General features: G+C 48.7%; 1 protein-coding gene across 1 annotated transcript in view; it reads left to right on the top strand.

Annotated features, from left to right (window-relative positions):
• The first annotated feature begins 1002 nt into the window (after nt 1-1002).
• Nucleotides 1003-26084, top strand: part of CLTCL1 (clathrin heavy chain like 1) — a 42557-nt gene continuing 17475 nt past the window's right edge. Inside the window, 13 exon segments of the mRNA XM_075996828.1 lie at nt 1003-2107; nt 2671-2851; nt 4239-4402; nt 5876-6001; nt 6566-6708; nt 7066-7297; nt 9031-9055; nt 9058-9152; nt 12639-12784; nt 20925-21108; nt 21205-21309; nt 22515-22566; nt 22765-22997. Coding sequence (XP_075852943.1) covers nt 1955-2107; nt 2671-2851; nt 4239-4402; nt 5876-6001; nt 6566-6708; nt 7066-7297; nt 9031-9055; nt 9058-9152; nt 12639-12784; nt 20925-21108; nt 21205-21309; nt 22515-22566; nt 22765-22997 — 1839 coding nt within the window. The 5' untranslated portion in view covers nt 1003-1954.

Below are 26084 nucleotides of genomic sequence, written 5' to 3'. Positions count from 1 at the left end.
TGGGCCTGCACTCAAGCTCCACAAAGCATGTTAGCAGGGGTCAAAAATCTGTTCTCTGTTTCTGGGCAGAGCTGCCAGGGAGGGGCTGAAATGGCCCCACTCAGCCAGAAAGTCTGCATGTGGGGAGGGTCTGTCTGATACCCACAGTTTGGCAGCCTGGAGCAGGCCTCACTCCTTTCCACCCTTCCCTATTCCACAGTTTCTCCCAGGCCTCTGCCAGCAGGCAAGACGTCAGGCCAGCTGAGCTCCCCGTGACTGTGTTGCTGGCCAGGAGGTTCCCTGCCCAGGATCCTGGCCTAAGCCTCACCAGCACACTGTAGCTAGGCCACCCACACACTGCACTCCACCCCCTCAGTACTGCATCTAGTTGGTGCTGCAGACCATAGAAGGAATGGGAAAGCATGTGCTGGGCAGCAAGGGAGGTCCCAGGAGCTCACGTCAAGACCAGCGACTGGTGTAGGTACTGAGGGTAAGATCACTCAGCCAGATGACAGAGTTGCATTCTTAGCCCAGAAATTACTTACTTAAAGACAATGTTAAGCCTCATCAAAATTCTTTCCAGGAATGTTTATTGGTTTTCTGTTTTGTTTTGTTTTGTTTTGAGACAGACTCTCACTTTTGTTGTCCAGGCTAGAGTGAGTGCCATGCGTCAGCCTAGCTCACAGCAACCTCAATCTCCTGGGCTCAAGCAATCCTGCTGCCTCAGCCTCCCGAGTAGCTGGGACTACAGGCATGCGTCACCATGCCCGGCTAATTTTTTTTTTTTTTTTTTTTTTTTTTTTGAGACAGTGTCTCGCTTTGTTGCCTAGGCTAGAGTGAGTGGTGCCGTGGCGTCAGCCTAGCTCACAGCAACCTCAAACTCCTGGGCTCAAGCAATCCTTCTGCCTCAGCCTCCCAAGTAGCTGGGACTACAGGCATGTGCCACCATGCCCGGCTAATTTTTTCTATATATATTAGTTGGCCAATTAATTTCTTTCTTTCTTTTTTCTTTTTTTTTTTTGAGACAGAGTCTCGCTTTGTTGCCCAGGCTAGAGTGAGTGCCGTGGCGTCATCCTAGCTCACAGCAACCTCAAACTCCTGGGCTCAAGCAATCCTTCTGCCTCAGCCTCCCGAGTAGCTGGGACTACAGGCATGCGCCAGCATGCCCAGGTAATTTTTTTCTATATATATTAGTTGGCCAATTAATTTCTTTCTATTTATAGTAAAGACAGGGTCTCACTCTTGCTCAGGGTGGTTTTGAACTCCTGACCTCGAGCAATCCGCCTGCCTCGGCCTCCCAGAATGCTAGGACTATAGGCGTGAGCCACCGCACCTGGCCTATATCTTTCTATTTATAGTAGAGACATGGTCTCACTCCTGCTCAGGCTGGTTTCGAACTCCTGACCTTGAGCAATCCGCCTGCCTCGGCCTCCCAGAGTGCTAGGATTACAGGCATGAGCTGCCGTGCCTGGCCTGTTTATTGGTTTTTAAATGCAACCCCCAACTCCTAGTTTTGCCTTTAACCTAGTAGAGAAGTCTTGTGAACACAAATAGGATATGTTACATTCAGGTCTATTCTGTTGTTGCCAGTCCAAGGGCTGAGCTCATTGAAGAGGCTCTGGTAGATGTGAACCCTCACATTGATCTTGCCACAGAAACCCTAGAAGAGAGTGATTACTGAAAAGCCTCCACAGTGACCAGACTTATCCCCATTATAGGGGTTTGTGGGGCCTCAGCCTTCCTCACCTGCCCGACTCCACGGCCACATGGGCCAGACCTGGCTCTGCGGTGTGGGAGGATGGAGTCTGTGCAAAGGGCCTCAGACAACTTGAAGGACGGCACCACCGTGCAGCTGCTGCCTGGACACCTGCGTGTGGAAGCTGCTTCCTGAGCTCTACCCTGCCCTGCGGCACAGTTGAGCAGCTGCTCCTAAAAAGTTATTGCCACCGATCAGGCTTCACAGGTTGCGGATGCCATGCTGGGAAATCAGGTGTTCACTCACTACGATCACGCCCACATTGCCCAGCTGTGTGAGAAGGCCGGCCTGCTGCAGCAAGCACTGGAGCACTACACTGACCTCCACGCCGTCAAGAGGACCCTTGTGTACACACACCTCCTCAATCCTGAGGTACGTGTGCCACCAGGGCACTCCCATTGTTGCTGGTGTCTGTGCAGTGGTGAGCGCCACATGGTCCTGCATGTCTGCCTGTTGGTTACTGTGAGACTGAGGCATGAGCCTGTCACTGCCCTGCCCCTCGTACTTCACTGCAAAGCAGTTCTGGGGCAGCCACACACATTTACCTGCCCGCAGTATGTCTGGGCCCCATGTCACCTTTCTTTCCAATGTCCGCCTTTGACTTGATCCAGTGGCAGACTAGAGATAACCTTTTAACACTGACAGCCTAGCAGGGCTGTCTGAAACCATTAGCACAAGCTGAAAATAGTGGTGGTGTTCCAGTTGGCAGAATAGTTTGGTACCAACTGGGGAATGTTCTGGGATGCATCTCATCTCAAATTTACCCCTTGCTCCTACTTTTTCCTATGATCCATAGTTGGTTTTCAGTCCTTTTAAGTGGAAATTCTTTTTATTTTTGACCCTTGGGGGAGTGGGGGGACAATCCAGTTATTTTCTAAGTGTTATCAATATTTAAGGTGGTACACAGCTGTGAACAGACTCTTTTTTATTCTCAGTGGCTTGTCAATTTCTTTGGCTCCTTATTCGCGGAGGATTCTGTGGAGTGTCTGCATGCCATGCTATCTGCTAACATCAGACAGAACCTGCAGCTGTATGTGCAGGTGGCCTCTAAGTACCACGAGCAGCTGGGCACACAGTCCCTGGTGCAGCTCTTTGAATCCTTCAGGAGTTACGAAGGTAAACCCTGCCACCACTGGCCAACCTCATCAGTGACTGCACCTGCTTTCTGCGGGGTTGCAGTCTGCTTCCCCAACTTAAAACAGTCTTCCTGCAAAGCCAGGCAGGATGCAGCACTCCCTGCCTTAGGTACTCAGTAGATGGCAGAGTATTACTGCTATCTTGTGTGTATTACTCAGCATCAGTAACCTTGTTGGCATTTCCAAAGGAAGAAGTCAGGTGGGTTGGCATTGGATTGGGGAGACGAGAATCTCCTTTGTATCCCTGAAGACTTCGTGGAGCCCCGTGTGTCTGTGCAGCACAGTCTAGCCAGACTCGTCTCAAGTCCCCTGCTGAGGGTCCTGGGTACCCGTGACAGGGCCTGGTGTCTGGTCTACGTAGCCCCAAGAAGACAGCTCCTTTGTCCTCTCCTAAGTGAGAGCCTACCATGGAGGGTCCATTGCTCTGTGGTATCCCTTACCCAGTTGATCACTGGGGCTGATGAGGCTGACCTGGTTGCCTTCCTTTGCCTTTCTGTGGGTATCACACCAAAAAAGTGTGCTACGGTGGGGGTGGGGGTGGCTTTGTTGGGGATAAGTAGGGGGCTGTCTGGCCTGCCCAGGACAGACGTTGAGTGTGTGTCCAGTGGGGCATCCAGCCACTGTGTGGTGTCCAGGGAGCTGGCCTTTTCTTCTGGGGACACCACTGCAGCAAACGCCCGTCCGAGCAGGAGGCTGGGTGGGGCTGGGAAGGGAGTGGCAGCAGAGTAGGGTCGCTGGGAACCGTCAGCTTCAGGACTGCCCATTCCCTTCCTGTTGGCAGAGTCTCGTGCTTATAATTAAAGGCCTCAACAGGGAGCGTGGCCTTCTGTGTCTTGTCCTGTTGTCATCGCCAATATCTCCAGGCTGGCCCTGTAGTGATGATCAACGTTGTTAGCCTCTGTTGAACAGTGTCCTCTGTGACTCGCCTCAGGGCTCAGATGTGGTGGCCACAGCACCGTCAGTTCCAGTTCAGGTCTCGGCCTCTTTGTGCGGAGGCTCCTGTTACAGCCATTGCTTATTTTCCCTGTCCCATAGCCCTCTCAGGTTACCTCACTGGGAGTTGCTCTTAAAGATACATCCGACGTGTACCTGGGTCCCAGAAGGAATTCCACATACACCAAATAACCAATCGTTTACATCAAAACATCCCAGGTATGCCTCCCAAAATGGTAGAAATCTGACTGGCTATTTTCTGGAGATGTCAAAGCAGACAAACTTCATATAGATCATGAGTTCTGAGTGGGCCATGGGTACCTGGAGAACGGAGCAGGGTTGTCATGGCTGGGTCACCACGGGAAGGCTGCAGCAGCTATGGAGAAGGCAGGTGGGTGTTATGAAGACAGAAATGGTGCAGTCTCTTCTCACAGGCCTCTTCTACTTCCTGGGCTCGATCGTCAACCTCAGCCAAGATCCAGACGCGCATTTGAAATACATCCAGGCCGCCTGTAAGACGGGGCAGATCAAGGAGGTGGAATGGATATGCTGAGAGAGTGGCTGCTACAACCCGGAGCATGTGAAGAACTTCCTGAAGGCGTCCAGCTCCTCCTCCTTCCATGAGCTGCCCTCACTGATGGCAGGTGGGCAGACCCTTGGCATGACTTCCTGAGGCAGAACACTGCATCTGTCTCGCCAGGCCACCCTTAGTCCCCAACAACAGGTCTCTACTTTACTGTTTAAAGTTCTTAGAGGAACCTGTCTATCGTTTCAAGACCCCTTTGTGGAGAGACACTTGAGACTATGCTCTCAACTCTCTGGTGTGTGGGTGGAAGGAGTTAGGTTATCGCTGCATTGTGACTGGCAACAGCTCGACTGTGCCCCTGTCGGTGAGGTGGGGTGAGGCTGCAGAAATGCATGGGCCACTCGGTGCTAGTGGCATGAAGGACAGGGAGCCTGCCTCTTTCTCATGTGACAGTGCTGGGTGGCCATGGACATAAGTGGAGTGGCTTTCGTTCCTGCCATCCTTCAAGGACCAGGCTGATGGCTGCTTCACTATCTTTAATACGTCCTGGAATGTTGCCTTGCCAGCCAGGGAGAGAGAAGAACGTAGAGGAACCTGCATGGGTGACTGTTATGGGTAAGGTCTGCAAGTGGCAGATGACATTATGATTCACACTTCCTTGGAAGAAATGAGGTCACATGGTCACACCTAAAACTTCAAGGGAATCTGGGAAATGTAAACCAGGGCTGGGTCCAAATAAGGCGAGGTGTGATTCTGGTGGCCTGTGGCAGTCCTGCCCAAGTGCTGTCACTCTTGGAAACAGTGCACAGTGTGTTTCCGTGGCCCGTGGCTGCTTGTCTGAAAAGGCCACCTTTACCACAAGTGCGCTGTTGGAGAGCTGCCTGTCCTGTGTTGGGTTTACAAATAATGAGCTGCTTGTCTTATCCCAAACAATATCCAGATTTAGGATGTCGTTGCCAAATGTAACAGTCTTTACCAAATAATATTACCTTTTCCCCCCCCACTTGTTTCCCAAAGAAAGCAAACATGACATCCCAAAATGACAGCATATCTAGAACTAAGTCTCATTCTTTTATTTTTTATTTATTTATTTTTTTGAGACAGAGTCTCGCTTTGTTGCCCGGGCTAGAGTGAGTGCTGTGGCGTCAGCCTAGCTCACAGCAACCTCAATCTCCTGGGCTCAAGCAATCCTGCTGCCTCAGCCTCCCAAGTAGCTGGGACTACAGGCATGCGCCACCATGCCCGGCTAATTTTTTCTATATATATTAGTTGGCCAATTAATTTCTTTCTATTTATAGTAGAGACTGGATCTCGCTATTGCTCAGGTTGGTTTCAAACTCCTGACCTCAAGCAATCCGCCCGCCTCGGCCTCCCAGAGTGCTGGGATTACAGGCGTGAGCCACCGCGCCCGGCCCAAACTCTCATTCTGAGTCTCTGTGGTTCTCTCTTCTGCAGAGGCAGCTCCATCCCGTGTGGGGCTGTGAGCCCCGGGTTCTGGCTCTGGCATCTCCACTCCTGACTTGCTCTGTGCATTCTCACCCTCAGGAGGCCAAGCTCACAGACCAGCTTCCCCTCATCATCGTGTGTGATCGATTTGACTTTGTCCGCGACCTCGCCTTGTATTTGTACCGCAACAGTCTGCAGAAGTTCATCGAGATTCATGTGCAGACGGTATTGCCAGCTCCCAGGTGACATGGTCGATGGTGATAGTCTGCACCTGATGAGCTGCCTCTGACTCCAGGACAACTGGAGACTGTCAGTCTGAAGAGTGGTGTATCAGTCTACACAGGCTGCAGACTAGAACAGCACAGGCTGGTGGCTTAATTAATGGAAATTTATTTCTCACACTTCTGGAAGTTGGAAGTCCAAGATCAAGGTGCTAGCAGGGTTGGTTCCTGGGGAGGGCTTTCTTCCAGGATTGCAGACAGCCTCCCCACTGTGTTCCCATGTGGCTTTTCCTCTGTGCGTGTGCACTCGGGTATCTCTTCCTCTTCTTATGAGGATGCCGGTCCTATTGGATTAGGGCTCCATGCTCAACATTAACTACCTCCTTAATTGCCTTCTCTCCAAATAGAGTCCCATTGGAAGTTAGGGCTTCAACAGGAATTTTGGTAGGACACAGTTCAGTCCTAAACAGGAGCCCTTTCAGGATTTTATCCACACTTTTCAAATCCTGGGGGCTTCTAGCAATGGCTTGTATGTGCAGCACTTAAGTCGCCACCTTGACTACTCCAGGTCAACCCTAGCCGGACACCAGCTGTGGTTGGAGGGCTGCTTGATGTGGATTGTTCTGAGGAAGTGATTAAAAACTTAATCATGGCAGTGAGAGGACAGTTCTCTACTGATGAGCTGGTGGCCGAAGCAGAAAAAAGAAATAGGTATGGTGTCCTTACTTGGTGTCTTCTCTTGCCCCTGAATTCTAGTGTCTGTTGTTAAGTCGCTGACTAATTCTCCAAGATGCTTTCATGGTTGGCCTCCCAGCTCCAGGACTGTCTCTGTCGCTGGTCATTCGTGTACATCTTAGATCTAGTATTGAGTTGCTATTGGTACTGAAGACCTTGGGGAAAAACTTAACAATTGAAATCAATTTGGAAACCAGGTTTATCCTGATCTCTAGAGCAACCTGAAGTTAATGGAGAAATTTTGTTTCAAGAAGCAACCCTCAGAGCCCAGGGGTTGCCCTGGAGATTTCTGGTGGTAGCATGGAGACTTAAGGTACCTTCCTTCTTTCAAAGGCTCAGTTTGCTGCTTCCCTGGCTGGAGTCTCGGACTCAGGAGGGCTGCAAAGACCCTGCCACTCGCAACACACTCACAAAGATCTGCGTCGACAGCAGTAACAGCCCTGAGCGCTCCCGAGAGGGGACGCCTACTGTGACAGCCGCGTGGTGGCCGGTCCTGGGAGAAACGGGACCACATCTGGCCTGTGTCGCCTGTGAGCAGGGCCAGTGTGACCTTGAGCTCATCAAGGTGGGCAGCAGATACACTTAGCTGCCTGTGTTGCGCTGGCCTCGTGGGTCAGGGCTTCAAATTGTGCCTCTGGGGACTGATCAGGGCTTTCTGCCCCTGGGGACCGTGGATCATGAGAGCATTTCCACAGACTCAATTTCCTTTATAACTCTGACCCCTTTTGGGGACCTGTTCCACAGTTTATATCTATCATCTCTGTGTAGTTGGCCCAGATCCGACCCATTACTCTTCTGCTCATAGTCCTCAGTGTTACATGGTAACTTGCGAGCAAAATGAAACTTCTTAGCCTGACCCATGAGTTTCTCTGTGGACTGCCACCCAACTCCCGCCTGCCCAGCCGCCCCTCCTGCCACCCCACCTGGAGTGGCCTGCAGGTCCCTGGATGCCTCCTACCCCCTTTGTACCCTTACACAAGCTCTACCCCCATCTTCCTGGCTGACCTAGCTCTTGCTGGCCTCTCCTTGAAGTCCAGGTCTCCTGCCTACATCTGCCCAGGCTTGGACCTACATGAATGAAGTTACATGTTTAGGTTGAACCAAAATGAATACTTAACCATTTGACCTAAAAATCCAGCAGTTGGTCTACTTGTCCCCAGCACCTCGGCATGTCTCAGCACGTGGTGTACCTGCTGGGGAAGGTGTGTGTGAGGGCATGAGCATGTGGAGTTGAAGACGGAAAACAGTGCCCCAGCATCTCAGCTACCCTAGTTTGTGGACATTGACCATGGAGGTGACAAGGCTAAGTAGACATAGCCTCTCCACTTGAAGTCTCTGGGGGGACTAGTGTTTGTAAAACTGGGACTTTAGTTTATTCGATACCAGTGAGCCACTCTCTGGCTTTATATACCACCCTTTTATTAAAGCACAGCTAAATGATCTCTGAGATCTTAGCACTTGTCTGTGCTGAGGTGAGGTGTCCTTTTAGTAAGGCTGAAGGAATTATCATAAAGGAATTATTCACTAAGGTGTACTTCATCCAGAAGAGCGCTGCGGTATGATTTGGAGGCAAGGTGCCAGTGAGATTGTCACCACGCCACCCTGGCCACCTGCACTGCATTCATGACATGTGCATCACTCAGCCTTGAGCCTGGCATCCCGTACTTAGTAGATTCTCACCAGGATTTAGCAAGTGGCTCACATATTGGAACATTCCAGTGGACAACTGGCATTTGAAAATCTGTTATTATATTCAGAAAAGGGTCTCAGGATCAGTCACCGAAGGCATATTTTAAAGTTTTTAGGCTTTGAAATGTTGCAGTGTATGTGCTGTTTTATACCAGTTCTAAGCTGTTTGTTAACACTTTAGAGATGGTTTACCTAGCTACATGTGAGTGCTTAAATTTAAATTAACTAAAATTTAAATTAGTTCCTTGGTGCGCCCTGCATTTTAAGCACTCAGTAATCTGCTGTGGCCAGAAGTGGCCGTATCAGGCAGCACAGGACAGAGAACACACCCGTCATTGCAGACAGTCCCACTGGCCGGAGCTGAGGCACGTCCCTGTAAGCTGTTAGAAACTTAAGAAGAGGCATTTTGAGGTAGTTTGTCTCTGTGAGGAGTGCAGTGTTAACCCTGTAGGATGCTGTTCATCGTGTGTCGAATCACAGTGCCTCACTGGGCACCAGTTGTCCAACAAACAAGTGTCAGGGACAGAGGGAACTGCCTGGGATATGTCCTCCCCAGTAGTGTTCCTCAGTTGGCTGCTTGTGTTACACACACAGGTGTGCTCATTTCAGGTTTGCAATGAGAATTCTCTGTTCAAAGCGAGGCCCGCCACCTGGTGCACAGGAAGGATCCGGAGCTCTGGGCTCATGTCCTCAAGGAGACCAACGCATCCAGGAGACAGCTGATTGGCCAGGTGAGGCTCAGGGGTGGGTATGTCTGCGCCTGCATTTGCCCTCTAATCATCTTGTGGCTCAAGTGACTGGTTTAATGATTACATCCAAAATATCTTAGTGGCCAGGCGCGGTGGCTCACGCCTGTAATCCTAGCACTCTGGGAGGCCAAGGTGGGAGGATCGTTTGAGCTTAGGAGTTTGAGACCAGCCTGAGCAAGAGCGAGACCCTGTCTCTACTAAAAAATAGAAATTAATTGGACAACTAAAAATATATAGAAAAAATTAGCCAGGCCGGGCACCTGAGCAAGAGCAAGACCCCATCTCCACTAAAAATAGAAAGAAATTAATTGGCCAACTAATATATATAGTAAAAGTAAGCCGGGCAGGGTGGCACATGCCTGTAGTCCCAGCTACCTGGGAGGCTGAGGCAGCAGGATCGCTTGAGCCCACGAGTTTGAGGTTGCTGTGAGCTAGGCTGATGCCACGGCACTCACTCTAGCCTGGGCAACAAAGCAAGACTGTGTCTCAAAAAAAAAAAAAAAAAATTAGCCAGGCATGGTGGCACACACCTATAGTCCCAGCTACTTGGGAGGCTGAGGCAGGAAGATTGCTTGAGGCCAGGAGTTTGAGGTTGCTGTGAGCTAGGCTGACGCCACGGCACTCACTCTAGCCTGGGCAACAGAGTGAGACTCTGTCTCAAAAAAATAAATAAATAAAACATAAGAAGAAGAACTTTCTTCCCTAGCTGTAGTCATGTAATTTCATCCTGCAAAAAAAAAAAAAGAACTTTCTTCCCTGCAGAAATAGCTTGTCTAAAAACAGCTTGGCCCCTGAGGGTGAGCTGAAGTGGAGTTGTTTATTAGCTAAGGGCATAGGCTTGGCCCAGTCTAAAGCAGGGATCTGCAGCCCAGTCAGAGCCCCTGCTGGCATGCCTGCCTGCTGGGTCCCTGATTGCTTTTCTAGATCAGCCCCTATTGATAGCAGTTAAGTGGCTCTCAAATTTGTCTCAACTTGACTTCCCTTTGTCAAGGAACCCCTTGTGCCATGTGACTGTCCAGCACCTCCTGGGAGCTGGAGCAGAGTCCAGGGGCCAGGGGTCATTACTCGGTGCAGCCTGGCAGGTGGAGGTCTGCCTCGGCCCCTGGGCAGGCTCCCACACCTCTGGAAGACGCTGCTCTCCCTCGCAGCCTCCATGTCCTCAGCACTGTCCCATGGGCTGCTGGGCATGCTTCTTAGGGATGGCTAAGGCCAGCGCGGGAGCAGATCCCTGGCCCCGCGGTGGCTTCAGCCCGAGTATGTGACCAGTTAAAGCTCCAGCCTCCCTCATACACGCTTGCCGACCTGCTGAGCAGGTACTTTACACTCAAGGCTGGATTTCACCTTTATTTCTACTGAGTTTCATCTTCTAATTTTCTGTCCACCGTTTCCTCAAGCCTGTGCCATTATTTTTTAAAATAACTTTTTATTTTGAAATGCTTTTAGATTTACAGAAGACCATGTTGGCTTGAACCTCTGCTATATCAACTTTGGATTTACCCATCCAAATCTGGTATAAACATTAAATAACAAAGGCCCAGGACAGAGTTGGCTTAGATTCTGCTGAGGATCTACTCTAAGTGCACAGACATCAGACATTTCTCGGGGAGTAGCCCAGCCCCCTGGTAGGTGAAGGCGGCCTCAAGTTGGCACTGGGGAAGAGCTGCTTTAACACTGCGCCAAACTAAAGCCAGCTGGCGCCTCTTCATTTTATTTTATTTTTTTTGAGACAGAGTCTCACTCTGTTGCCCAGGCTAGAGTGAGTGCCGTGGCGTCAGCCTCGCTCACAGCAACCTCAATCTCCTGGGCTCAAGCAATCCTCCTGCCTCAGCCTCCCGAGTAGCTGGGACTACAGGCATGCACCACCATGCCCGGCTAATTTTTTCTATATATTTTTAGTTGTCCAATTAATTTATTTCTATTTATAGTAGAGACGAGGTCTTGCTCTTGCTCAGGGTGTTCTCGAACTCCTGACCTCAAGCGATCCGCCACCATGCCCAGCTAATTTTTTCTATATATATTTAGTTGTCCAATTAATTTCTTTCTATTTATAGTAGAGACGGGGTCTCGCTCTTGCTCAGGGTGTTCTTGAACTCCTGACCTTGAGCGATCCGCCCACCTCGGCCTCCCAGAGTGCTAGGATTACAGGCGTGAGCCACCACCAGCCAGTGCCTCTTGTCCTCCTGTCTCTGTGTGGAGCTGCTAATCCAGTCATTATGTCTGCCGTAATTGAATATCTGTGGCCACCTCCTGGTGGGACACAACTACAGTGCCACTCTAATTGGGAGTGCATAATGACAGAGGCAGCCTGCTTTCAGCATCCGAGTAGAGAAGTTTACTGAGAGGAAGCAGCTCCCAAGGTAACCTTAGGTTGGGTATCCTGTATTGGCTCAAAAAGATGGTGGAAATTTATTTTTGCCCTTAAAACAACCTGTGTGTGTTTATATAAACTAAGGTGTTCAAGAAGTAACAATTAGATGTCACTGTTGGAAATTCATCTCTTTCTGTGGATGGACGAGGTGTGTTGTGTCACAGTACCCTTTCCCTCAGGTGTTCCCTCTTTGGTTACTTAGCTACTGTGATAGCTCCTTTTCCCTAACCCATCTGCATTCTGTTGCAATGGTTGTTAACTCCACAGAGGTGGAACTTCCACATCCTCCAGTACCATTGAGTTCCCAGAGGCCATCTACATCCAAAAAGTGGGTGGGCTGGCTTTGACCCTGGATCCATGAAGGCCTCTCAAGATGGCAGAGTGAAAGTTCGTGGCCAAAGGGGTATGTCAGCTACATAAGACCGTCTGTTCTCCCTCATTAATACACTGCTGATGCCCACCTCTGAGGAATACCAGAAACTTGGCAAAAATGATAGGTCTCCAAAGTCACTGAAGGCCCCTGGCACAGAGTGCAAAGAGAGCAGTGCTGGTCTTCCCAACCACAGGTGTGTTGGCAGTCCTTCCTTCACAGCGCGGCTCCGCAGCTCTGGTTGTACTTGGCCGTGTGTGCCAGAAATGGACTGTTTCATAGCAAGGGTGGGCTCTGCTACCAAGAGGCTGCTGAGGCCCCCACAGGTTCCTCATTGGAGAAATGGAGCCACATTTGCTATGGATAGTAGCTTTAAAAAACAAAGATAACAGCAGACATGCATTTCAAATGCCTATGTGGTGTACTGTGTTACTCACTTTGGAGTAAATTTAGACAGTATGGTCGTTGGAGCAGAGGTAAGAGTCTATAGCCCATTCAGTGTGAGAGAAAAGCTAATTTTCAAAGTAGATCAAACTACGAATTCCCTGAAGCTGACTGTTTTAGATGCCCTTCCCCTTCTATCTTGAGAAATCTCCCCTCTTCTCTTTGACTGTTCCAGATTGTCTTGGAGTAGTCCTTCTTTTCTTCGAAGACTCTTTCCTGTTTAGCTTAAAAGATATAGTCTTGAATTGACTTTAATCAAGTTTTTTCAAATGCTTTTTGAACCCAGGTTGTACAAATAGCTTTGTCAGAAACACAGGATCCTGAAGAGGTCTCAGTCACCGTCAAAGCCTTTATGGCAGCTGACCTGCCTAACGAACTGAGTGAGCTGCTGGAGAAGATTGTTCTGGATAACTCTGTCTTCAGCAAGCACAGGTGAGGCTTTGCCGAGGGTCGGATCAGACCTGTGCTTGGCATCACCTTCTGTTACAGTCTTGTCTTGCTGCACCCATCAAGCCTCCAGCCGTGGCTCCGCAGGCCCATGCCCGTGTTCCTGCTGCGCCCTCTAGCTGCAGCCGCCCTCCCTCCCCTTGACTCCTGCCCGTCTCCTGGCCCGGCCTCACTTTCACATTTCTCAGGAGCCTTCGCTCCTCTCCCTGCTCTGGCCCACACTGTCCTTTAAACACAGTGCTCAGAGAAGGGGAGTTAATGTTTTATGAGGGCCTAGTATGTCCCGGGATATGATAAACTCTTGAAATCATGGTGCCCAAAGCTTGGAAAGAGGTGGCAGGAGAAGCAGGTCTGGGCGCGTGTCAGCAGGGCCTGCCGGCAGGACAGCGCAGTGGCGGGGGGAGCACTCCGACCCGGCGGCAGGCCCAGGCGCCTCTGCCTCAGCAGGACCTGCCGGCGGGACAGCGCGGTGGCGGGGGGAGCACTCCGACCTGGCGGCAGGCCCGAGGCGCCTCTGCCTCAGCAGGACCTGCCGGCGGGACAGCGCGGTGGCGGGGGGAGCACTCCGACCCGGCGGCAGGCCCAGGCGCCTCTGCCTCAGCAGGACCTGCTGGCGGGACAGCGCGGTGGCGGGGGGAGCACTCCGACCCGGCGGCAGGCCCGAGGCGCCTCTGCCTCAGCAGGACCTGCCGGCGGGACAGCGCGGTGGCAGGGGGAGCACTCCGACCCGGCGGCAGGCCCGAGGCGCCTCTGCCTCAGCAGGACCTGCCAGCGGGACAGCGCGGTGGCAGGGGGAGCACTCCGACCCGGCGGCAGGCCCAGGCGCCTCTGCCTCAGCAGGACCTGCCGGCGGGACAGCGCGGTGGCGGGGGGTGCACTCCGACCCGGCGGCGGGCCCAGGCGCCTCTGCCTCAGCAGGACCTGCCGGCGGGACAGCGCGGTGGCGGGAGGAGCACTCCGACCCGGCGGCAGGCCCAGGCGCCTCTGCCTCAGCGTGGCGTCTGCTGCCTGGCGGGTGCTGCCACTTTAGATTCGCTGTCAGGGCTGCGTCGGTTGTACTGTGTTCACACCATAAATTTCGCTGTGAAGGTTTAATTGTAAGATTTATTTTGTAGGCAAGAAAGGCTTTCGAGGCTGTGGTGTTTTGTAGACAGGAATATGAGTATGTTGTTTTTTTAAATTTGGAAATGGTATATGGTGATGGTACATGGAATGTGAAATTATATTTTAATCAAATCATGAACCCTGATTGATCATATGATGCCAGAGTTAAGGTGCCTGAGGTGGCTAGGACAGTCTGTCCTGCTGTCAGACCAGCCTCCTTTGATAGGTGTTAGTGTGCGGGTACTTCTGACACTCAGGGTGCCTCCAATTCTACTGCCTTCTTGAACACTTGCTTCTCAAACACTCAGGGACCTGTAAGTTCTTGGTCTCCTTTCTGTGACTGCCTCACCAGACAAGGTTTCATGTGCAGGTGTAAATAGACTGGGTTGGCAGTAGGGCAGACCTGGACAGATCCTGCCACTGGAAAAACCTAAAATGTAGGATGAATTATAATAGACTATTTTGAAAAACGAATCAATTGCCAGGCAATTGCCAGGTGTCTCACGCCTGCAGTCCCAACGATTCAGGAGGCTGAGGCGGGAAGATGGCTGGAACCCAGGAGTTTGAGGTTGCTGTGAGCTATGATCGCACCACTGCCCTCCAGCCAGGGTGACAGAGCAAGACCTTGGCTCAAAAAATAGGTAGGTAGGTAGGTAGATAGAAAAAAGAAAATAAAAATAATCAATGCGCTAGCTAGTAAATAAAGAAGTCTGAGATTAAAAAATATTGATGATGGGCCGGGCGCTGTGGCTCACGCCTGTAATCCTAGCTCTTGGGAGGCCGAGGCGGGCGGATTGCTCAAGGTCAGGAGTTCAAAACCAGCCTGAGCAAGAGCGAGACCCCGTCTCTACTATAAATAGAAAGAAATTAATTGGCCAACTGATATATATATATAAAATTAGCCGGGCATGGTGGCGCATGCCTGTAGTCCCAGCTACTCGGGAGGCTGAGGCAGAAGGATCACTCGAGCCCAGGAGTTTGAGGTTGCTGTGAGCTAGGCTGACGCCACGGCACTCACTCTAGCTGGACAACAAAGTGAGACTCTGTCACAAAAAAAAAAAAAAAAAAAAATATTGATGATGATGAGAGCAGGAACCCAGAGAAAAGCACAATCCGGCTGCTGCCAAACCCCATTGACCCCAGGCTGTGGTTCTCATCCCCTAGGGAGACAAGAGGACAAGAGACAAAGCCTGAGAGCCGACAAAAGGTATAGCACCTGCTAAGAAACCTTCCTAATCCCCAAACTGGGAGTGGGCCAGTACGTCCAAGCCCTCTGCTGAGAGACCAGCCGAAATGGAAAAAAGCTCTTTTGAACAACAGTGCTAAATTATGAGGACAAAACTTATCCTGACAAGCTAGTCCTCCTGTGAGTTTTAGCACAAATTCACGTTAACATTTTTGACATAGTGTCAAAAATCCTCAAGTTAGGAATTTAACTGTAAGGTGATTGCCATCGAGTAGTGCCCTCAGATCACTGCCAGAGACAAACACAAATCCTCTTAAGAACTTACCTCCTAGCAAGGCTTCAAAGAATTATGACAGATAACATTCCAAGAAATAATGTGTTTGTAGTTAAAAACACTGACAAGATGCATAAGGAAACAAGGTACCATTAGTAAGAGCCAGTAGGATCAGACCTACAAAAACTGTTAATGTTTTTAAATTAAATTTAAAATATATAATATTTTTAAATGTCAAAAAATATCAAGCAGATTTTTAAAGTGTCAAATAACTGATGCAGACTATTATATATATATGTGGGGGGGTAGGTATATATATATATATATATATATATATATATATATATATATTTTTTTTTTTTTTAAATAAACCCCAAATGGGTTTAGCAGCATTATAGAATAAATGAATTGGGAGATAGAGTGAAGAAATTATAAGAATGTAGCCAAGACAAACAGGTGGAAAATTTGAAAGAGGTTAAGAGACATAGAGGTTGAAAAGAGGTCTCATCAGGATGTCAAGAGCAGAGAATGAACGATGCACTGTTTGGGGGAGACTTATTATGGAGACCTTAACAAAATTGACAGAGTTCTAGCTCTTAAATTCACGAAGCCCAACAGGTGCCAAGGAAGATTAACTTTTTAAATGCATCCTTATACACATTATAGCAAAACGTCAAAGACAAGAAATTTAAAAACAGCCAAGAGAAAACATAGGTTGCCCAAAAGAATGCCAAGAAAGGAGAGAAAGATACACTGACAATATGTGAACAAATGGCAAGTATAAAATGAGGTGGAAGAAGTAAATCTAAATATGGCCGGGCGCGGTGGCTCACGCCTGTAATCCTAGCTCTCTGGGAGGCCGAGGCGGGTGGATTGCTTGAGGTCGGGAGTTCGAAACCAGCCTGAGCAAGAGCGAGACCCCGTCTCTACTATAAATAGAAAGAAACTGGCTGGACGCTGTGGCTCACGCCTGTAATCCTAGCTCTTGGGAGGCCGAGGCGGGCGGATTGCTCAAGGTCAGGAGTTCAAAACCAGCCTGAGCAAGAGCGAGACCCCGTCTCTACTATAAATAGAAAGAAATTAATTGGCCAACTGATATATATATATATAAAAAAAATTAGCCGGGCATGGTGGTGCATGCCTGTAGTCCCAGCTACCCGGGAGGCTGAGGCAGAAGGATCACTGGAGCCCAGGAGTTTGAGGTTGCTGTGAGCTAGGCTGACGCCACGGCACTCACTCTAGCCTGGGCAACAAAGCGAGACTCTGTCTCAAAAAAAAAAAAAATAAATAAATAAATAAATAAATAGAAAGAAACTAATTGGCCAACTAATATATATAGAAAAAATTAGCCGGGCATGGTGGCTCATGCCTGTAGTCCCAGCTACTTGGGAGGCTGAGACAGAAGGATCGCTTGAGCCCACGAGTTTGAGGTTGCTGTGAGCTAGGCTGACGCCACGGCACTCACTCTAGCCTAGGCAACAAAGTGAGAATCTGTCTCAAAAAAAAAAAAAAAAAAAAGAAGTAAATCTAAATATGGCAGCAATTACGTTTAAATGATCATATATTCCAGTTGAAAGACAGAGGTGATGAGAATGGTTAGAGAAACAAAACCATGAATATGCTTCTTATACAACATCTAAAACTAGGTATATGAGAGGTTGAAAATAAAAGAATGAAAAAAACATTAGGCAAATACCAAGCCTAAAAATGCTGGTGTATTAGCACAGTCATAGCATTGTAAAAAAAAAAAAAAAAAAAAAAAATGCTGGTGTAGTTACATTAGTATCACATAAAATAGACTTTAAGGTAAAAAAGCATTGCTGAAGTAAAGAGGGCCAGGTACGTGATGGTGTAAGGTTCTATCATCAGAAAGATAATTCTGAACTTATATATGCATAATAATAGAGCCTCAAAATACATAACGCAAAAATTAACAACTACAAAGAGACTTTTTTCTTCCAACTCACAAGCCCAGGATAAAGAAAGAAAAGAAAAAAACATGCGAAGAGACTTTAAGCAAATTCACCGTATTGGGAGATGTTACCATACCTCTCCAAGTAATCAATAGAACAATAAGATTTTTTAAAAATAAGACTATTAAAAAGTATATTAAAAAAGACAATAGTAAATATGTTTTTGAAGTATATAACAAAGTAAATATAATTGTTGACAGTTAATTGCATTACAAGCAATTTACTACATATAATATATTCAATAAGTAGACGTGATTATTAAAGGAAAAACAAACCAGAAGACAGATAAATAAGGAACAAAGTGAACTTTTACAATCCTATCCACTTAACCCTGGTTAACAGCTTGGTGTAATTCATGAATAATCAGAAGATCCTGTCGAAAGATATCAGTTTTCCCCACTTCAGTCAAATTCATTGCAATGCTAGTAACAATCCCTATTCATTTACTTAAGGAACTTGACAAAGAAATTTTTTTAAATTTATTTTTTTTTCCTGATTCCTGGATACCTAATCACAAAGAGATTTCAAATCAAAGGGACAAAAGGCAAAAAATAGTCAAGATGCTTCTAAAATGAATAATAATTTACCCAAAAGATGGGGATGGATGTAGGGGTGGCAAGTACTTATTCTAATCAAGAATTACTATAGGCCGGGCGCGGTGACTCTCGCCTATAATCCTAGCACTCTGGGAGGCCGAGGCGAGTGGATTGCTCAAGGTCAGGAGTTTGAAACCAGCCTGAGCAAGAGTGAGACCCCGTCTCTACTATAAATAGAAAGAAATTAATTGGCCAACTAATATATATATAGAAAAAATTAGCCGGGCATGGTGGCACATGCCTGTAGTCCCAGCTACTCGGGAGGCTGAGGCAGGAGGATTGCTTGAGTCCAGGAGATTGAGGTTGCTGTGAGCTAGGCTGACGCCACCACTCACTCTAGCCTGGGCAACAAAGCGAGACTCTGTCTCAAAAAAAAAAAGAATTACTATACAACTAAATTAAGACATGATGATTTTGACAACGGGATAGAAAAAATGGACCATCATAATAGGATAAAGAGTCCTAAAATATACCCATGTGTATGTAAAAAATTTGTTTGTGACAGAGCTGGCTATACTGATGGAAACGACAGGCTTTTCAATAAATGGTGTTGGGACCATTGGTCATCCCGATAACAAAAATTAAAGTTGGGCATCTCTTGTATACTGTGAAAAGATTTAAATGTCAAAGGCAAAACTATAATATTTTAGCTTATATTTAGGAGCATATAATTTGACCTAATGAATTCTTAAGCCAGTCACAAAAAACATAAGCCTTTAGTAAAAAAAAAACAACAGGACTATGTTAAACTAAAGAACTTTAACATAACGAAGATGAAGAAAAGGGAAGCTACAGATGGGGAGAGGGAATTTGCCACGTAACTAAGCAACAAGGACTGGTGTGGAGGAGATGAAAGAAAAACACAAGCAGTCCAGTAGGAGATGAGCAGCACTTGAGCAGGCCTCCAGGGAGAGGAGAGACGTGTGGACCCAGGACGACAGCTCAGCCTCTAATCAGTCACGGAGCACAGAGTGAGGCTCTTTATTTCTTTCTTTTGCCTAAATGCCTTGAGTGAGAACCTCTAGCACAGCATTGAGTGGAAGTGGTGAGAGTGGCCATCCTCGTCTGGTCCCTAAGCTAGAGCTAAGTAGCCAGTCTCGCTGTTGTTTATGATGTTAGCTATGGGCTGCCTTTATTTTTTTCTTTTTCTGAGATAGGGCCTCCCTCTGTTGCCTGGCTGGAAGGCAGTGGTATCATAGCTCACTGTAACCTTAACCCTGGGCTCAAGTGATTCTCCTGCCTCAGCCTCCTGAGTAGCTGGGACTACAGGCACGTGCCACTACTCCTGGCTAATTTTTTTTTTTTTTTTTGGTAGAAATGAGGTCTTACTATGTTGCCCAGGCTGTTCTCAAACTCCTGGCCTCAAGCAATCCTCTTCCCTCGACCTCCTGATGCTCTGGGATTAAGGCGTGAGCCACTGTACCCAGCCAACTGTGGGCTTCTTGTCCTTCATCAGAGTGAGAAAGTTCCCTTTTATTTCTAGTTGAGAAATTTTATCATTAACGGGTGTTAGATTTTGTCAGATGCATCTTTGGATTTATTTGATAAGGAGGTCACGTGTTTCTTTTTTAGATTCTTGATATGTGCTGCATTATATTGATTTTTTTTAATATATTTTTTTTAAAGAGAAGGGTCTTATTCTGTTGCCCAGGCTGCAGTGTAATGGTATGATTATAGTTCACTGTAGCCTCAAATTCCTAGGCTCAAGTGATCTTCCTGCCTCAGCCTCCTAAGTACCTGGTACTACAGATGTGCCACCACACCCAGCTAGTTTTTTTTCATTTTTGTAGAGATAGAGTCTCACTGTGTTGCCCAGGCTGGTCTTGAACTCCTGGCCTCAAGTGATCTTCCCACCTTAGCTCCTGAGTCTCTAGGATTATAGGCACAAGCCACCACACCCAGCTCTTATTTTTTCCACGTTTTTGAATAGGGTTAAAAGTTTTGCAAGACTGCATTTAGTATGATTAAAGCAAAATTAAGTTGAAAAACATGCAAAACTACCTATATTGCTCAGGGATGCAGTGGATGTGATAAAACTGACAATCGCAAAGAACTACAGAGGCTCGGTTAGGAAAATAGGCGACTCTGCAGTGGCAGCCGGTGCTGGCCTCCTGCAAAGCTGCAACAGCCCTCTCGATGGTTGGCAGTGTTCCGATTCTCTTCCTGTGCTTTGCTGCAGACCTCACAAATACTCTGTTGTATCTGAGTACATCGTGTATGCGTACATTAATTACTTTTTAAAAATTGGGTGTCTTAGGCCAGGCGTGGTGGCTCACACCTGTAATCCTAGCACTCTGGGAGGCCGAGGGGGGCAGATCGTTCAAGGTCAGCCTGAGCAAGAGTGAGACCCCCCCTCTACTAAAAATAGAAAGAAATTAATTGGCCAACTAATATATATAGAAAAAATTAGCTGGGCATGGTGGCACATGCCTGTAGTCCCAGCTGCTTGGAAGGCTGAGGCAGGAGGATCGCTTGAGCCCAGGAGTTTGAGGTTGCTGTGAGCTAGGCTGACGCCATGGCACTCTAGCCCGGGCAACAGAGCGAGACTCTGTCTCAAAAAAAAAAAAAAAAAGGCCGGGCGCGGTGGCTCACACCTGTAATCCTAGCACTCTGGGAGGCCGAGGCAGGTGGATTGCTCAAGGTCAGGAGTTCAAAACCAGCCTGAGCGAGACCCCGTCTCTACCATAAAAAATAGAAAGAAATTAATTGACCAACTAATATATATAATATAAAAATCAGCCGGGCATGGTGGCTTGTGCCTGTAGTCCCAGCTACTTGGGAGGCTGAGGCAGGAGGATCGCTCGAGCCCAGGAGTTTGAGGTTGCTGTGAGCTAGGCTGACGCCACGGCACTCACTCTAGCCTGGGCAAGAAAGCGAGACTCTGTCTCAAAAAAAAAAAAAAAAAAATTGGGGGTCTTGGGCTACCCAGCCAGCAAACAAATCACTCGCGCAGCCTTCATCCTGCGGTGTATGCTGACCCCCCCCTCCTTAGGGATCTCCAGAATCTGCTGGTTCTGGCCGCCGTCAAGGCGAGCCACATGCGCGTCATGGAGCCTGGACACGTCAGCCGCCTGGACAACGACGACGCCCCAGACATCGCGAGCATCGCCGTCAGCAGTGCACTGTACGAGGAGGCCTTTGCCATCGTCTGCAAGTTCAATGTGAACACCTCCGCAGTCCAGCTGGGCTGCTGAGCGCAGGCGTGTTGGGCCCTCGCGCCCTTGCACGCCAGACCCCTGCTCGTCCAGCGCGTCCCTGGTGCTCTTCTCCAGTCCTGCGCAGCCCTGCGGGCTCCAGCCCTGGCCTTTGCTGTGCTGCTCCCGTCTGGCTGTGAGCCTGCCCTTCCCCGAAGGCTCCCTGTGCTCTCCTGGACCGAGGTCAGAGCACTCACTCCTCACCATAAACTCCTCCCTGCAACCATGTTCCTTTTGTGCCAGTCTGTGAGCCTTTCTGATTTTATTTCCGAATCAGTTGTAAACCACAGGATGTATCACTTTAGCTGCTCTCTTACCATTATTCCTTACTTCCTTCTCTCTTTTTCTGTCCTTTTCTGTACCTGCCTGTGCAACCTCTGGTCTAGGAACCCTTCGTTTGTACCCACATGTGGGCCATAGCCTTGCACTGAGACAGACTGCCTCTTCATGGGGGCCTGCCACTGCCACAGCCACTACAGCCCAGCAAGCCTGTTTCTGTCTCTCCAGCAATCCCATTCCCCACAGCAGCTCTTGCAAACCTTCCCACGGCCTCTGTGGCCTGTCACACTGTCTGTCAGGAGGCAGGTCCCGGGCCCACCCTGCCCCAGAAAGCTCCATCTCTCTACAGCTCTTTGCTGGAGTGCCTCTTCTTTGTCTGGCACCCCTCTCATATGACGGCTCTTGCCTCTCCCCTCAGTTCAGTCATCTGAGAAACACTTAGCACCCAGTTCTTTCGTACCGAATTGAAATGGCCATGCAACTTTAGGCAGAATAGGGAAACAAGCAAAAGTTCGTCTGCTCCTTGGAGCTGACTGGGTGTCGCAGAGAATGCAAGTCCTCCCATAAACCCGGGTCCTGATAGAGCACATCAGAAACCTGGACCGAGCGCATGAGTTTGCTGAGCGATGCAGTGAGCCTGCCGTGTGGAGCTAGCTGGCCCACGCCCAGCTGCAGAGAGCCTTGGTGAAGGAAGCCATCGACTCCTATGTCAGAGCAGACGAGCCTCCTCTTACCTGGAAGTCGTGCAGGCAGCCAGCAGGAGTGGTGAGTGAATCCCCTTCCATGGGGCTCTACTGCTCACATGCGCAAAACCTGGCCAGGGCAAGAGGTTGGAGGGACTCTTAGGAACCTTTGTATGTCATGCATCCAGAGAGAGCAGAGGGCACATCTAAGTGAAAGCTTTCTAAAAGAGTATACGATAAACACTATCCTAGCACTTCAGTTTACTGTTGCCCTCTTTTATGCAAGTAAGCAGTTTAAGCACAGCATGAATTACTGTTGTGACAGTGTCAAGGCCAGTGCTTCAGACCCAAGGTTTCCGGGAGATGTGCTATTCCTGTTGACTGTGGCACTGACCTCTCGGGCTAGCGTAAGCATTCTGTCTCCAGGTGCAGTCTCGACTTGTGGACCTGGAGACTCCCATCCCCAGGGGTGGCCCACGTGTGGTTCCGCCCCTCCCCACCTCCCATCTGAGATAGGGCTCAGTGTGTAGTCAAGGCCTTCTAGGCATTACCTGGAGTCTGAGTTCTCAGGCATAGCAGGGAGGTTAACATGTCTGGCTGAGGACAGAGTGAGAGAAATTGAGCCCCTGCTTAAAATGATCAGTTCTGAGTTAACCTCTCTGTTTTCTGTCTTCAGACAATTGGGAGGATCTAGTTAAATTCCTGCAGATGGCCAGGAAAAAGGGCCGTGAGTCCCATATAGAGACGCAACTTATCTTTGCCTTAGCTAAAACGAGCCGTCAGTCTGAGCTAGAAGACCGTATCAGTGGGCCCAGCAGTGCCCACATCCAGCAGGCAGGCTGTGCCCCAGGACTGCACTGCCGCAGTCTGATTCAGGCCAGGGATGCTCGCGTGACACAGACCGTGATGGCGAGAAACAAGCCACACCAGGAATTAAGCCACAAGTTGCCAGCACTTGTGCAGAAATTAAGGCCCATGGAATCCTGACTTGTGCTTGGCTGTGCACATCAGAATGATTCCCCTGGAAGAGGAGATGCAGGTGTTCTGTTCACCATGAGAAAAGAAAATGAACTGATGAACTCAGAATTAATAATCCAGATGCATAAAAAATATGCATAGAAAAGTAATAGCTTTCCCAGATGTCAGCAATGATCAGATGACATAATGGGGGAGAAAACATTTGTTTTTAAATAGGAATAAAACCAAGCTGAACACTCTGGCTCAGACCCGTGGTCCCATCTGCTCAGGAGGCTGAGGCAGGAGGATCACTTGGGCCCAGGAGTTTGAGGTTACAGCAGTGATCTGTGATCACACCACCGCACTCTAGCCTGGGTGACAGGTGAGATCCCTTCTCTTAAAAAGAGAAAAGAAAAGAAAAGAAATAAAACCAAAATGTTTACATGAACCTTAACCAAAAAAACATTAAATACAAGGTCTAAATAATTGTGAAGTCTGCCATATGGGTAAAATGGTACCCCTAGAAAAATTGATAAAGATGAAGAGGTGATGGAATGTGCTCTAACTCTATATTAATTTAAGTGCACTCTTCATGAAAGAGCACACAAGTTGAAATAACACTGAAGTGGACTTTGGAAATTAGGTTAAAGTTTAGAAAGGAGATAAAGGTTTATGTAATTCTGTAACCAAAATGAAATTCCAGGTGAAAAAATTAAAGATGTAAAAATTGAGGTGTTTTCCTTAATAGAAAAAAATTTTAGGCCAGGACACAGTGGCTCACACCTATAATACTAGCAGTTTGGGAGGCTGAGACAGGAGGATCACTTGAGGCCAGGAGTTTGAGATCAGCCTAGGTAACATAGTGAGACCTCATCTGTACAAAAAATTTTTTTAAAAAATTAGGCAGGCCCAGTGATGCACACCTGTAGTCCCAGGTACTCAGGAGACTAAGGTGGGACCATCACTTGAGCCCAGGAGTTCAAGGTTACAGTGAGCTATGATGACACCTCTGCACTCCAGCCTGAGCAACATAGCAAGCCCTGTCTCAAAAAAAGAGAAAACCTGGCTGGTGATTAAAAACCTTTCAAAGTTAGTTTAAGCACAGTGAGAAACTTTATGCACATTAGTAAACATATATGTCTAGAAAAATGCCCGTGATGGGAACAGCGAACAACTCCAAGGTGTGGAATTGGCAGTATTGCAGTATTGTATTATTTTCTTTTTACTTGCCTGTGTTTGCGATGTTCTTTTTTTTTTTTTTCTTTTGAGACAGAGTCTCACTCTGTTGCCCAAGCTAGAGTGAGTGCCGTGGCGTCAGCCTAGCTCACAGCAACCTCAATCTCCTGGGCTCAAGCAATCCTCCTGCCTCAGCCTCCCGAGTAGCTGGGACTACAGGCATGCGCCACCATGCCTGGCTCATTTTTTCTATGTATTTTTAGTTGGCCAATTAATTTTCTTTCTATTTTTAGTAGAGACGGGGTCTCGCTCTTGCTCAGGCTGGTCTTGAACTCCTGATCTTGGGCGATCCACCTGCCTCGGCCTCCCAGAGTGCTAGGATTACAGGCGTGAGCCACCGTGCCTGGCCAGCATGTTCTTTTTTAATCGGTGACCATATAGCTTCCAAAATTGCCTTAATAATCAGAAAATGAATTGAAATGTTAGAAAACAAAACCCTGCCCTAAAGCCTTCTCTGAATTAGTAGCAGGATTCTCCTGAGTCAGCAGCCCTGTGCGGAGCAGAGCAGAAGCACTGTCACCTGCCAGCCTGGTGGGCAGGGAGTGTTCACAGGGCCAGATCCAGCCCACTCCCTGTTTGTAGATGTCATTTTCCCTGTGTTTCCTCTAAATTAGCACTAACAAAAGACTTACATGATCACCCTCTTCCATAAAACACCTCACTTATGCATTTATTAGCAAGAATTTTTTCTTTTTTCTTTTTTCTTTTTTTTTTTTTTGAGACAGATTCTCACTGTGTCGCCCAGACTGGAGTGCAGCGGTGTCATCACAGCTCACTGCAACCTCAAACTCCTGAGCTCAAGCAATCCTCCTGCCTCAGTGCCCCTAAGTAGCTGGGACTACAGGGTACCACCATGCGTAGTGCATCAGCAAACTTTTATTAAGCATCAACTGGGTGCCACAGTAGGGGCTGTGGACCAGCAGTGAGAATAGCAGTCAGATTCCTGCCCACATTGGTCCTGAGACCCCTAAAGACATTGCAGTATGTTAAATGTGAGTGTGAAATAGAGAAGCAAGGCAGGGCGTGGGTGTGCGGGTGTATGTTCCAGTTTTAGAACCCTGGTGGGTGCTGAGTCTGCACCCCTCTAAGGAGGAGCCCCTGGAACAGAGAGCAGGTTGGGCGCTGGGGTCCCTGGAGGAGCACTGGGTGTGTGCAGGAGCAGGCAGCAGGAGCCAAGCTGTCCGACCCGAGAGGCATAGGCACCCGTGGGGGCAGACAGCTGTTGGCCTCACAGGCCCAGACGTGTGGGCCTTCATCAGGACTCTGGTTTCTGCTCTGGGAAAACTGGAGGATTTTGAGCAGAGGAGGGGCATGGTCTGATCAGGTGTCAGCAGAAGCCCTCTGACTCCTGTGCAGAACAGAGTGACAGGCAAAGATAGAGGAGCGAGCCCAGAGAGGCCACTCTGGTGCCAGGCAGGGACCGCAGCTGGTGGCGAGGCAGGCGGCAGTGTAGTCAGCTCCTGACATGTCTCGGAGGCAGAGCTGACGGTGTGAGAAGGGGAGCAGCGAAGGTGAGTCGTGGTGCGACCTAGCCTCTCGCTCAGCGATGGGGGGCGCACTGCGTGAACGCGCCATGGGTCTGTCCACCTGGCGTAGGCGTTGGGTTGGGGAAGTCCAGACTAGAGATGCTCATGTACAGGTGACTCCTGTGGCCACTGCCCGTGTGGGAGAGCATGGCAGGGGGTGTGAGGCTGGGGGAACGGACCAAAGTGGAGATCAAGGGCCTCCAAAGCCAGGTAGCAGGGAGAGGTAGTGATGGAGAGTAGCCAGAGCAGTGGGAGAGAAGCGGTGAGTGTCCAGGAA

Source organism: Microcebus murinus, chromosome 22 (assembly GCF_040939455.1).
Source record: "Microcebus murinus isolate Inina chromosome 22, M.murinus_Inina_mat1.0, whole genome shotgun sequence".
Taxonomy (NCBI): domain Eukaryota; kingdom Metazoa; phylum Chordata; class Mammalia; order Primates; family Cheirogaleidae; genus Microcebus; species Microcebus murinus.
This window is presented reverse-complemented; position numbering and strand designations above follow the sequence as displayed.